General features: G+C 39.4%; 2 protein-coding genes across 3 annotated transcripts in view; one reads left to right on the top strand and one right to left on the bottom strand.

Moving 5' to 3' along the window:
* The first annotated feature begins 5,839 nt into the window (after positions 1–5,839).
* Cmss1 (cms1 ribosomal small subunit homolog) overlaps positions 5,840–14,827 on the top strand; it is a 331,345-nt gene continuing 322,357 nt past the window's right edge. Inside the window, exon 1 of one of the 2 annotated variants that reach the window (XM_027943250.2) lies at positions 5,840–6,000. In XM_027943250.2, the coding sequence (XP_027799051.1) occupies positions 5,937–6,000 (64 nt within the window). In that variant the 5' untranslated portion in view covers positions 5,840–5,936. The remainder of the gene's footprint in view (positions 6,001–14,827) is intronic. The other variant, XM_071615412.1, reaches the window with a different exon arrangement.
* Positions 9,297–14,827, bottom strand: part of Filip1l (filamin A interacting protein 1 like) — a 45,961-nt gene continuing 40,430 nt past the window's right edge. Inside the window, exon 3 of the mRNA XM_027943249.2 lies at positions 9,297–13,502. Coding sequence (XP_027799050.2) covers positions 13,311–13,502 — 192 coding nt within the window. The 3' untranslated portion in view covers positions 9,297–13,310. The remainder of the gene's footprint in view (positions 13,503–14,827) is intronic.

The following is a 14,827-nucleotide window of genomic DNA, read 5'->3' as shown; positions in this document are numbered from 1 at the left end:
AGAGCACCAAATAAATTTTTCCTTTTCTACATTGTTCTTGTTGGGTCTGTTGGTCACAGCAGTGAAAAAGATGATTAAAACACCAGCCATCTTTGAAAAACATATAATCTATCACATTGTCTCTATTGTTTGGTGCTTATCTGTGGTGGATACTCTCTGGTAGACATATACATGGAACACAGTAATCTTTGTGCCCCCTTCCTATAGGTTCCTCCAAATTCCTCTTCCCCAGATCTCTTTGTTATTGGAATTCCAATATTCTATCTCCCAGGATTTTGATCCAATCAACACACCATTTACCATTGCTCAAGACCCAACATTTATCTGTATCTCAGATTATTTGTCTCTCTGTTCGAAGATGACTAAAAGTATATCTAGGAATTTCTTCCTACCAGGAGTATTCTTCTCATTGTGGTCCTTTATAGCCGCTCTCAAAATGGGACTGTAGCATATTATTAATTCATTTCATCTCTGCCAACATTCCCAATTGACCCAGTCTTGAGAATTTTCCTCCAACATCAACTAGTCAAAAGAACATGTCATGAGGACATAGTGTGAGAAAAAAAAAAAACAGGTGGATACATCAGGGCCATGTGTCATGTAACTTATTTGTGACTCAGGACTTGCCTAGATATGCTCCCATGTGTACCATTTCTATCACCCAGGGGGTGTTGCTGTGAGCATCCAACCTTATAATACTCAGGTCCTGAAGGGCAGCTCTGGTGATATATTCATTTGATATTCCATAATCAAAGTGCTTAGTTTCAATTAGGGCTCCAATGGTCCAGCTCTAGAAGGCATGCCTTACTCTAAAATCCTAGTAGTTTGCACTGTGATTCTCCCCTTGGGATCTCCCAGAAATTCCACACAGTTCCATCATATATCATCTAGCACCTTTGGATCTGCTTCATAGGGATCACCATTCTCACTCTGTTTTTGCTGAAATCCTACTCCACTTATTAGAAAAAAATGAAGGGATGGGAAAGGAGATCTTAAAATGGTACAATCATATATATGGAGTTCTCAGAGAAGGAAGCAATCAGCATGATGAAAATGATCTACCAAACCTCCAGGGAAGCTTAGACACAGATTAAGGAGAAATTAACAGGGAATGAACAATAAAATGAAAGAAAGAGTGGTATGATGAAAGAAGAGAGTGGTGTGAAAAGAAAGATAGGAGATAGGAGGGTTTTAAAAGAACCAAGTTTATATGTATATAAACTCAGTCTCACACACAGGCATCCATGCATTGCTTAATGATAAGAGCACATTCAATTTCATCATGGTGCAGACATCATAAAGTGTACTTACACAAACCTAGATTCTATGGTTTAATCATTCAATGTGGCCTTTTGATGCTATCAAGAAACAGCAAACATGATATGTAGGAAGCTGTTGCCAGTGTAACATGGCATACTGTTTTATGAGAAAGTTTTTTAATAATGGGGGGCACATGAAGCTCATGGGGTAGAGTGCTTGTTTAGTCTGTGGAAGGCCCTGAGTTCAATCCTCAGCACATGTATATATATATACACACACACACACACACACACACACACATATATATATATATATATATAGAGAGAGAGAGAGAGAGAGAGAGAGAGAGAGAGAGAGAAAGAGAGAGAGAGATGTGTATGTGTGTATATATATATATAAAACTTGACATTGCATTTTGGCATTTTGGCATAACTAAAGAGACAACTACCAGGAAACTACTACTACTGACAAAATCACTCTGAACATAACACAAAGATATAAAGAAATGGAAAATATGTAAAGGCTAATTAACTACTGTGATATTGAAATAGAGATGGACAAGGACCATTAGAGCAGAATAGAGGGTCCCAACATTTCCCTACAGACACATGGATGCTTGCTTATGACAGAGCTGTCACTAGATCACTAAAGAAAGGAAAGCCCATTTAAATGCCTGTTCTCATCAGATGGTATCTCCTCCACTCGGCTCTGGACCTCCATTTGTTTCCCCTCTGCAAGTATCTGACTCTTGTAATTCTCTCCTTTGTTCCTTTACTCTCAACTGCACACCCTTTTTTGGGGAGCCCCTCTTCTTTCTTGCTTTGGCAAAATCACATTTGCCTGGCTCTGGTCTTTCTCTGTGGCCATGTTCTCCTGGCTCCTGGGCCTCTGCTCTTCCACCTGATTTCTAAATAGTGAAAGCTCAGGAATCCTTTGCTCTTCTCTGTCTCTGTAAATGATCTCAGCCAGTCCCGCTTCTCTTCATTTCCATTTCTACCACCATATTCCAAGCCACTGCTATCTCACTTGACTGAAGCAGCCTCTAAACCAGTCTCCCTGCTTTTGTTACCACACAACAGCCAGCTTTGAAAATGTAAAATGACCCCTATGGCCTAAAAGTTCCCCAGTGGTTTTCCCTCTTTAAACCCCTAGGATGGTAAGAAGCTGTCTTGGGTATGGCCTCAGCCTCCCTCTCCCTTTTCATCTCTGTCTCCAGTAAATCTCCTCTCTAGGTTGCAACTGCCAATTATTTCCCATGTGGATCTTTTATTATCTGAAGTCATTTTTTTTTATTTTTTTCCATCCAAAAATGGTTCTCTCCTTTTTACTAGTCCCAGAGAGGTTATCATGTTTTTAGCTCTTAAAACTTGAAACTTTAGGTTTTATTGACCTCAGTTTTCCTCATCATTTATTTTCAAATAATTTCCATAAATGTATGGCAATGTTCCTCACTTTAGTTTCTTTTCTTTTTTTTTCTTATTCTTTTTGCCTTAATTCAGTGGGTATGAATCATTCTTGGGTCATAGATCATTTTGAGGATGCTTTGAAGGACTTAAAGAAGATGGGAAATCACTTCCTAGATGGGTAACTAGAGCAGGTTACTTTAGTGTCACCATCTTTGCAAATATGGAGTAGATGCTTTTTATGCCCCTTACCCCACTTCAAAATCAGCCCAGCTATGGAGGAAAGTTATGTGCCTGGTGCCATCCTCCCACCTCAAGCACATCAAGGCATGTCACCCAGCTGCCTCAGGACTCTCTCTGAAGGCAGCACAATCTGAGACTCTCTGGAAACCCCTATCCTGGCAACAACCTCATGAATAGCCCTAGCTACCCTCCTGTTCTGCATTAGGATAACTCGGAGGCACAGCCTACATTTTTTTTTTTTCCAGAGGGTTGCAGCAAGATAAAAAGCCAGGTATTACACATACTGATAATCCTTCCTTCCTGGTCCCATTCTTCCTGCCTTTATTCCTGCCTCCTGATATCACCTGCCAAATAAACTACTTGCACCCATGACTTTGTCAGGCTCTGCTTTGAGTGGAATCCAAAATAAGTGTTGACCGCATCGGGATATTGATGGAGCACGGTGTGGATTTTGGCTTGGTGATTATAAATATAGACCAGGTATGGTGGCATATGCCTGTAATCCCAGTGACTCTGGAGGCTGAAGCAGAAGAATCTTAAATTTGAGGCCAGCCTGGGCAACTTAGTGAGAACTTATCTCAATACTTAAAAAGCCTGAGGATGTAGCTCAGTGGTTATGTGTTTGCCTCGTATTTTGTGAGACCTTGGGTTCCATCTTCTGTACAACATAAACAATAATGAAAAGAATTTAGTTATGGGAGTATTTATGAATATAAGGTAGGGTTAAAGAAATGAGTGATGGTATAGAATCCCAGGTTGAATAATGGTGGGGAATCATTACCACCCTTAAGGGCTAAAGCAGTATTGGAGCTGTGGCCTTCAGGATGAGGAACAAGGTGAGGCAGGCACAGAATTGAAGTTCTTCTCTCTCATTTTGTGCCAGTGTTAGCCTGAGCAAACATCTCCTTAAATGTGATGTCACAGGCCTCTGCTTGCCCCACTCTAGTCCTAGCATTGAAAACAGGACAGTTTGGGGCATCATTGTTCTCTCATACTTTGATTTCTTACTACTGCCTCCAATTTGCAAAACCCAAATCTGATTAAAAAGGTAAAGGGTGATAAATGGAAACATCAAATCCAACACATGATGTTTAGATGAATTAACATATAAAGTACTTAGAGAGGTATGTAGAATATGTTCTCATTTTTATTGCTACCATTATCATTGTCTACATGATGCAAAAGTTCAAATCAGGGGCTTCCTGAAATTCACTTAAGGAACTATGCCCTGATTAAACCTTGTTCATTTTATGGTGTGCCTTATTGAAGTTCTCTCTGTTAAGTTCTTATTGTTTCACATCATGGCATCCACAGAAAACATTTGTATAACACCAGAGGGAAGAGATGAGGTGGTGCTAAACCCGGGGCCACTGGCCCAGGGATTCTGCTGACCTCAAAGACTGTGGATCAGAATCTTAGCTTACCCACGCCATATAGGAAGCTCTTATCAAATCTATTATCCATACTGCACAGTAACATTGGCCATGCCACTTCCTTTTCCAAAGTCATATTTTTTAAATCTGACTTTGCTTTTCAGTAATCTATTAACTGCCAAGACCTAGTGTCATCTGCATTTTCTCATGAAAGACACATTATTTTTGATGATTACAGATTATTTGACATTTGCCACATTTATACCAAGAACCCTCCTTTTAGGGTATCTGTAATATATTGTTAAAGTAATGCATTAATATATCTCCTATTGGGTGGATTTGGGGTAATTTTCTGCATATGGCTATTCCTACCCTCAGCAGTTGAAGTTTCCCTGTCTTGTAATTTCCAAAGCTGTATCATTTTAGGAATCTAGAACTTTATTCTTACAAGTTCTCTTTCTTCTATTCTATTTTGTAACATCTGGAAGGTGGAACATATTCTACTCATCTTTAAATCACTATTGCAAGTAGTTAGGCACATTGCGTACACTTAATTTATTTTGTATGATTTCTACCTGTGTGTAGGAAGACTGTCCTGAAAAATATTGTCCACAATTATTATGCAGCTGGCCTCAGCATTTGGTGCCCTGCAGGTTTTCCTTTCATCCCTGCCATTTCACATTGGGTGTGAGAAAAGCAGCATGATAGGTCTCTCACCTATAAGTGAGCAACTTCCTTCTTCCTTCGTTTCCCAAAACGAGGGGTGGGGGTGGGATGCAAGCAAGAGGGTGTGGAGGTGAGGAGGGGGAACACAACCGAAAGGTGGAAGGTGATTTCCAAATCTGTGGGGTCACTTCTTTCTGTGGGAGAGCCTTTACTGACTCCTCACATTTTTCTTAGTCCTATATAAAAAAAGCAGTACTCACATCACTTTACTGCGCACCCTGCTCTTTTTCCTTTCTTTCCCCGTCCCCCTAGCCCCCGCTCCAGGGCATTGAACCCAGGGGCGCTCTACCACTAGACTCAACCCCTTTCACATAATTATCTTATTTGTGACAGGGTCTCACTAAGTTGCCGAGGCTGGCTTTGAATTTGAGATCCTCCGGCCTCAGCCTCTCGAGTTGCTGGGATTACAGGCGTTCCCTACCACGCCCGGCTCCCGCGAGTTTTCCAAGAGCAAACTGCACAAGCACATAAATGCCCCAGACTGACACTAGTGAAAACACACCCACGTGCTCCGATCTTCTCCCGCGGCCGCAAGTTCTTTGAAACGAATCAGAGAGAAGTTGTCTTAGTGTCGTGTCTCACACTTTCAACACGATCTTTTAGACAAAAATAAAAGTTAAACCAAGAAATTTGAAAGAAGTCATGACAAGTGATAATCAACTTTCGTCCTTTACGCCTCTTCACGCTCTGGCGGGATTTACTTTGCGTTTTCGGGTGGTTGGGATGCAGCAGCGCGGGCATGGAAACTGCCTTGACACTCTGCCCGCAGCTGGAGAGGCGGGGCGGAGTTGTGACGTCATCGCCGTGGGGCGGGGCCTGCGGGGTCGCGAAGAGCATCGAGTTGCAGTGACGCCCGCTGCCTGCTCCCAAGAGCGATCCCGTGTCCCCGGCGCCCTTCGCGTGGTCTGTTCGCGTCGAGTCCCGCGCGGAGATGGCAGACGACCTTGGAGACGAGTGGTGGGAGAAGCAGCCGGCAGGAGCAGACAGCAGCCCAGGTACCACTCTGCCCGCGCTCCCGCGGGGCCTCCTCTTGCGAGCCCTGCCCAGTACCTCAGCCGCGCCGCTTCTGGTCTGCAGATCCGGCAGGGGAAGCGGTGGGTGCCACATGCGTGCCCTCAACGCAGATCTGCCCGTCTGTCATTCAAGAACCCTTTCCAAGCCCTGTGTTTCTTTAACTTTTTCCCCCCCCCCCCTTGAGGCTGGACGACAGTTTTCATGAGGAGAGGCAGTTTTGCCTCGTGGTTAAAGAAAATCCCTGCACTAGGTTCAAATGGCTTCAATTCAAATCGTGACTCTGGTATTCTAATACTTTGGGCTCCTTTTCCTCATCTGTAAAGTCAGAGTAATAATAATGTCTATTTCATCAAGTTATGAAGATACTACAAGTTGTGCACTTTGATACAGCACTTGGCACACATATATGCATAGTAAATATAAGCTATTGTTTTTCTTGCTCTCTTCATGTAATCTAGGATATTCGACCTGGAAATGGGTTTAAATAGAGATCATCCCTTTAAACTCACCTATTCTACAGATAGGAAACCTGCCCTAAAGATGTTAAGTAACTTGACAAGTTCACATAGCAAGTTTGTGTCAGAAACAAGAGTAGAATTCAAGTAACACAGTTTGAACTGTTTTTACCCTGCTGTGCTACTGTATACTTATTCCAGATGCTGTGGACATATTACCCCTGAGTAACATTAAATAACTCACTTTTAAGTGTGTGATGCCCCTTCTTACCAAGCATCTAACTAGAAAACTGCAGTGTTAAGACACTTCTGTGTACAGTGCCTGGACATGGTAGGTGATAATAGCAGCTTGGCATTTGTTGAGTGCTTACTGTGTGCCAGATACTGTTTTGAATGCTTTGCATGCACGATCTCATTTAATCTTCATCAATATACCATTGGGTAGTCACCGCTGTTATACTCATTCTAGAAGTGAGGAAGTTGCACTGAAAAGTAATTTGTCCAGTGTTGGTGAGTGAGGAGCTGGAATTCACTTGCAGGCCATTTGAACCCAGAGTCTGCACGCTTTTGTTTCTCATAATTATTCTACTTATCAAAAGTAAGAATCTCATCTAAAACAATAACTCCTTATTGATTTCAAGAGACATTATTTGTAAACCCTTTTCTACACATCATTGTTATGGAAGTGTATTTGAGAACCTTCAGACTCCCATAGGTTGCTCAAGGTAGATAAGCAGCATTTCTATTAAGCCTGTTTTTTTGTTTTTGTTTTTGTTTTTTTTTTTTTGGTACCAGGGATTTAACCCAGGGGCACTTAACAACTGAGCCACACCCCCAGCCCTTTTTATTTTTTTATTTTGAGGCAGGGTCTATTGCTAAGTTGCTCAAGGCCTTGCTGCTGAGGTTGGCCTTAAATTTGAGATCCTCCTGCCTCAGCCTCCCTAGCCTCTGGGATTACAGGCATATGTCACCATGCCCAGCTGCTACTAAACTTTGAATGCCACCTCTTTGCTTATAATTCACATGTGAACCTGGAACTCAAGGCTCAACTACCTGACTGCCTTTTTGAAGTCTTTTTTTAGTTATTTAATAGGGATGTCAAATGTAAATAAGACCCAAGTGCTGCATTATTCCTCAATCCTTCTTTTTTTAAAAAAATATTTTTATTTATAGATGGACACAATACCTTTATTTCACTTATTTAGTTTTTTAATGTGGTGCTGGGGATCAAACCCAGAGACCCATGTGTGTTAGGCAAGCATTCTCCCACTGAGCCACAACCCCAGCCCCTCCCCAAACCTTCTTTTTCTCCAGACTTACCTATTTCAGTAAATTTTGCCACCACCTATCCAACTTCACAAGGCTTAGTAGCATCTTGATTTGTTCATTTCTTCCCTTTCTCCCTCACATTTTATATATGGAGTCCTGTTATCTCTCTCCAAAAGACAGCCTGAGTCTTTGCCTTTTTTTCCATTGGAGTACACACTATTATCCTTTTTTGTCTTTTTTTGAGGAGTGGGTACTGGGGATTGAACTCAGGGGTACTCAATCACCTAATCACATCCTCAGTCCTATTTTGTATTTTATTTAGAGACAGGGTCTCACTGAGTTGCTTCGTGCCTCGCTGTTGCTGAGGCTGGCTTTGAACTCCAGATCCTTCCGTGTCAGCTTCCTGAACCACTGGGATTGCAGGCGTGTGCTACCATGCCGGCTATCCTCGTTTGTCTTTACCACTGCAATAATTTAACAGTTTCCAGTTAAACTTTGTTTCTCACTCAGAAACCTGCTCACTTTCTCCAATGGCTTTTCCCTGCCACACAGTGTAACTCCAGTGTAGCTGCCTACTTGCTAGAATTATAACTTATTGCCCACTAGTTTACACTGCCTCAGCACACTGGCCTTCATTCTGTTCCTCAACAGGCCATGCTCATTCTGATTCAGCCCTGGGTGGCTCTTTCTTAGCATTAAGAAATCAGTTCAGACATAATCTACTTAAAAAGGCACTTCCTGGTCAGCTAGTCTAGAATAGCCATCCAGTGGCTCTGTGACATTCCCACTGTATTATGATTCTCCACAAAGCATTGAGCACCAACTGTTATTTTTCTTGTTAAATTATTACTGTCTCTCAACACTAGAATGTAGGCTCCAGGTGAGCAGGGATTTTGTTTTGCTTATTTTTTGCTCTTTATTCTCAGGGCCTAGAGTAGTATATGGACACATGGAAAGCACTCATTCTGTAGTGGAGCTCAATGATGCACACCTGTAATCCCAGCAACTCAGGAGGCTGAGGCAGGAGGATCAAAAGTTCAAAGCCCTCCTCAGCAATTTAATGACACACTGTCTCAAAATAAAAAATAAAAAGGGCTGGAGATGTTGCTCAGTGGTAAAGTGCACTTGGGTTCAATCCCTGGTACAAACAACAACAACAACAAAAAACCAAAACTACTCATTCAGTATTTGTTAGTTAACTAATTTGTTAATGTTTCACAACTGAATAAAATATTTGTGATTCTTTTTTCAATTCCTATGACTTTTTGCTGAATTTCTTCTGGAAATGATGGTGTAGGGGAACACTTGGCCCTTTCCTTTAGCTGAATAAGTGGGTTGGTTTTATTCGGTTTACTCTTTTTTACACCAAAGTGAGACTTTTGCAGCATTAATTTTATGTACAGCTTTGCATTGTAGATGTTGTAAGGCATTCCCTGTACATATAAAATTCAGACTTGGAATATTTACTGTAGATGATGACAACATTCAACAGAGAATCAACTTCAGGTTGCATCATTCTCAAAATTGTTTATTGAGCTTAGCACTAACACCAACAGAACTAGAATTAGAGGGGGAAAACTTAAATCAGCTTAAATTAAATTAAATTAAATCAGCTTGTGTTGTAGGATTTAAACATTGATGTGGTTCAGTCAAAATGCACATGACACTGAGACAGACATTCAGAGCAAAAAACAGAGGCAGGATGAATTTTAAAAAGCAAGGTAAAGGAAAGAGAAGAGAAAAAGATGGCTACATTATTTGTCATTGTTCTGAACTTGAAAACTTTTAACAGATAACCTTCATTGGCTAGTTTTTACTTTAGTATAAGTAATTTTCATGATTCTTGCAAATAATAAAATGAGTGGTTCTTGACAACAATTATGAAAGTTTAAAAGGTACAGGTATACATGTCTTTCTTCAAATCATATACAGTTCCTGCTATAATTTTGCTAAGTGTCCATGAGGATTTGAAAAATACCACTCATAAATGTGGTATTCCCCTCTCAGATTCAACAACAAATACAAAAATACATTATTGGCAAAATCCTTTGATCTGTCTTAATGTTCTTTGGCTGAAAACTTTAGATGCATTCATAGAATTATACATTTTACTAAGAATAACAAATAGCTGAAATATAGTTTTCCTTTATTTCAGTTTTCATAGAATTCTTAATCGAATTCTTAAATTGCTTAAGTATTATTTTTAAGAATTATAATCAATGGGGCTGGGATTGTGGCTCAGAAGTAGAGCACTCGCCTACCATGTGTGAGGCACTGGGTTCGATCCTCAGCACCACATAAAAATAAAGATGTTGTGTCCACCTATAACTAAAAAATAAATATTAAAAAAAGAAAGAAATATAGTCAATGAGCTCTACTTAATTCTTATTCCTGAGTTCTTCGTTAGTGTAGTTCACACTAGGTCATGGGGTCAGCAAACATTTTGGTAAAGTTGCCTTTTGTAAAAACTTTAGGCTTTGCAGATCTGTTAACCAACTGTTGGAACTACTCAACTGTGCTGTTGCAGTACAAAGACAGTTGTAGACAAGAAGTATGTAAACAAATTAGTGTGGCTGAGTTCCGGTAAAACTTTTTTCATGGATAGTGAAGTTTGAAGTTTATTTAATTTTCCTATGTCATGAAATAGTCTTCTTTTAATTTTCTTTCAACATTAAAAAATGTAAAACTATTCTTAGCTCTTATAGGGCCACACAAAACCAGATTTTGGCCAAAGTTTTCAGACCCCGCCCCAGGCTCATCTCAGACACTGAATTCTGTTGTTTCTATAAAGGCATTTTGAAACATACCCTAGAGAAAATTATGTATTTCATTTGTACTCCATTACTCAGTCCATAATTATCAGACATGTGTTAGACCAGTCATTTGTGTTAAAATCAGATAGTTGATTCCAAAAGTTACAGAAGAGTAGTTCAAAGATCATTGAAGCTTAATAAATGAAGGGTTGAGAAAAGACTCCACCATAAAAGTGTCAGGTTTTTAAAAAATTTGTTATAAATTACATTTGTTTTCTTCATTTGGATTTTATCTACTTACTTTTAAAACTTTAATTAACTGTAGTCACTCTAGATGAGGACAGTGTCTTTTGTTTATATGTATTATTATTGTTGTTATTGTTCTTCAGGAGGGCCACATTTTTGCAGAAATAGGATTATGCACAGGTGGCAGGATTCTTTATGTTTCAGTTGTGTTATGTCAAAACACCGTTTTGTTGAATTACAAATAGTACATGCAGTTCTTCATTGTATTTGCATTTTTATTGTATTAAATATTGCTTGAAATGGGCCTGTGTTTTTGTTAGTAATCCTTTTATTAAAATAGGACATTATTTTCAAGATTTGCCTTAATGAGACTAGAACTTTATCATCATTTAAAGATGGATTTCTGTTGGTTGCCTTCAAAATGTCCATATTTTCTTAACCTTGTACAGTATCTTATCATCCTTTTCTTGGTTACTCTTGAATTTACTCCAACTTGGCATAAAAATGTACTGTAGAGAATCTTTTTACATGGAAGCAAACAATTTTGAAATCTTCAACAATACAACATATTTTCTGTTCCTCTTCCAGGTGAAACTTTCTCAGGGTATTTTGTTTTTCTGGGACTATTGTTGGTATATGTTATTTCTCCTGTTTCCACTCTAAGGGCTCCAGTGCTTTTTTCTTTCCATTAGCATAACTCCCAATGTTGAATGTCACCGAGTCATAGCTGCTTTTCCTGTCATACTTCATTGCCATCTCTTAGCTACATTGCTCACATATGTTTTGACTGAATGGCCTTCTCTCTTTCATCCATCCTGCATTCACTTGAGAGTTATCAAATACTTGCTTCATGTCAGGCACACCTCTAGTACTCCCTTGCATATGTGAATTATTTTGGATGTCAGAGCTTCTTCATCTTTTGTAGTCCCTTTCCTTCTATCGTTCTCTTACTGCTTTCCCTTAACTTCCACTTTTCCATTTCAGACTTCTAATTCACTTACCCTCCCCATCTACTTCTCGCTCTGCCTCTTGCCTGTGGGGACTTTTGCCCATCATCCCTTTCTTTGGCTCCCATAGCTTGGTGCTGCCCATTTTCCAGCTCTTCCTCCTTGAAATTAAATGGCTGTTTGTGCACTGTCATCAGTGTACTGAAGTGGACGTAGCCAGGTGAACATGAGGAATTGCTACTGCTTTGTTGGCTCCATCCCAGCACACCTGATAGTTCTTAACCACAAGGATTTCTTCCAGGGCCATGACTCCAAGTTTTAATGAAGGATAACAAAAAATGTTGGGTCATGCTGTTCATTTAATTATTTTTCCCTCTGACCTAGGCTTTGGGAAATATAACTGTCTTCTGGGCCCAAAATGCCTTGTCTTGAAATGTTATTGTGTTACTCTGTCCACACTGAATTATAGGTACCTTTCTCTTGATTTAGTGAGAGAGCTTTCCATGTGATGAGAAGAATTACTTTAGCTTACTGCCAGGAAACTGTGTTCAGCCTTCTAGATAGGTTGTTTGAATTCAGTATTGTGTCGTTGGGCATACTCATGGGTTATCACAGCTGGAAGGAAACTACTTACCTGATTTATATATGGGAAACTCAAGGCTTAGATTGATGAATGCCACACTAAGTGACACATGAGTGAAAAGCTAAGATTGAAATTTGAGTTTCCTGATTCCAGGCTTTTGCTGAATCAACTGATTTTTCTATAATATTGACTCAGGAGTAAGTGTGACTAAAGAAAGTCTTTTGAGATAATAAATTGTTCTTTTTTTTTCCTAACACCCAGAACAGTGATGCTTATCTCCATAAAAGATGGAGTATTATTGACCTTTGATTCTCATCCCTTGATTGCTGTAGAAGGCAACAGTACTCATCTAAAATGAGTTGTCTTACAGCCAGCCTAGCAGTATGATTCCATGGTCTGAAATACACAGGATGGGCAAACAGCTTGAAAAAAATGGGGCAGGAGATAAAGTGCTATCTATGAAATGTACATATAACCTTAGTGGTTGTTGGGTAAGCCACCCAGGGAGTATTAACTACTAATCTATTTGTTGTTTCTTACCTCCTTGTAACTAAGAATTACCACTTTTCTCCCTTTTTAATACCTTAAGTTGGATTCTAATTGTTCTGCCATTTTGATGGAAATAATTTGACTTTCCTGAAGCTGTTAGGAATTCTTGATACCACATTTTCTTAGAAAATATGATTATTCATTGAAGTTCTGAAGAATGAAGGATTACTACTTTGTTCACCAGAAAACTCTTGAATTGTCGTAATGAATTCAGTCCTATCCGAGGCTGACGATTATACAAGTAGCATAAGGAATCGAGTGGGCTTTGAGGTACGAGTCTGAGCCTGTGATTGTATGTGTGTGCTTATGCACAAATAGAGCTGAGAAGATAGGATGATCACCAGGTCCACCAACCTGTGAATGAACTGTCTGCCAGTTGCTGCTTCACATTTCCCGAAGAGATAGCTGTTCCTTTCTGGCTTTCCACAGCCATACTTTCACATTGCAGATATTTCTGTAGACGGTATCCAGACAGTGTGTCCATATGACTTACCTTTTCCCTCCCATGTGGAGGTAAGAGTTAGAAGTGATGGTTGTTACGATGTGTAATTTCCCACAGCCATTTTGGTGAATATGTTTGTCCGTAGGCCCTAGAGGGGCTTTTGTGGAAATCTTAGTGATGCTTGTAGATTTTGGTTTAGGAATCCGTGTTGGAATTCTTTGCTTACACACCTCCTTGATCTTGAATGAAACAAAAGAATGAAAGGTAGTTAGTTAATGGTTCATTGGTGGAAAAGCAGATGTTGTTCAGGACATGGAGTTAGTTTGGCCAGCATTGCCTTTGAAAGCTTTGGGTTCTGGGAATACATCATATTCAAGATTATCTGGTTGAAGAAAGAAATGTCTGCAGAGCAGTTCTGCCATTGTGTTTTGGATGTGAGCTATGTACCAGGGCCTAGAGGGCGGATAGTGGTAGATACAGAGAATTGTTTTTTGCTTTTGGCAATCAGAGTTTAGTGGAAGATAAATTTTCCAAATTATTCTCAACAAAGAGCCATGAGATTGCCAGGAAAAGGTTGATTTCAACTAAGGAGTCTTAAGAGTGCTTCATAAAGAAAACAGCATTTGTTTGGGACCTTTAATAACTTTTAGGATTTTTAGCAGCAGGAATAAGGGGAAGGAGTTCCAGAATAAAGGAATTGTTTTGGTGAGAAAATGCTTTTGGAAGTTGCTCTGAAGCAGGACAGTATCAGATTTGGTTGAGAAGTGGAGTGGCTTCAAATTAGATTGTGCTTGAGAGGAGGGATTGGAATGTAAATTGGGGCCACATAGGGGAAATTTTAACTGCTCCTATAGATGGGAGTGGGGTGAATGTTTGGGGGTTACAAAGAAGGTTGGGGGGAGATCTCCAAAATTGTTTTACTATTTATTCACTGGTTTACATAAGGAGTGAGGGAAGAGTCACAGGTTGAATGATGTAGACTGAAGGAGTAGGTCAGTGGAGCAAAATTGGTTAAGAGTAAATTTCTACTCAATGGCAAGATTGTAGAAATGTTCTGTTATTTTCATTTTTTTTTTTTTTAAAGAAAAAAATACTCCTGGATAAGAATACTTGCTGAGAGATGGGAAGAAGAATTCAGCTAACTTCCATTATAATCCAGACTTGATGATTATTATTTTCCCCTGTGTTTATATCATTCTTGCTGTGAGTTCATAACTCTGAGTTCATAAATATAAATCTTTTTTTTTAATCTTTAAATTTTATTGTATTTTTTTTGTCATAGATGTCTTATACTGCTTTTATGGAAACCCATCTCATAATTATTTTCCAGCCTGCAGAAATTTGTTTCCATATTTTTATTATGCTGATATAGTATAGCAAAGTCCCTTTATCTCTTTATGTACACATTCAGATTTTAAAATATAGTATGCAAGATTAATTGTATTTCAGTATTCCAGAAATGCAGTCTGATGTTTTGGGGCTTTTTAATTTTCAGTCATTGAGCATTTGGTCAAAAGGTACATTAGAATAGATTAGAATCAAAAATATCAGATTGCACTGCCTA

Source organism: Marmota flaviventris, chromosome 8, assembly GCF_047511675.1.
Source record: "Marmota flaviventris isolate mMarFla1 chromosome 8, mMarFla1.hap1, whole genome shotgun sequence".
NCBI lineage: Eukaryota > Metazoa > Chordata > Mammalia > Rodentia > Sciuridae > Marmota > Marmota flaviventris.
This window is presented reverse-complemented; position numbering and strand designations above follow the sequence as displayed.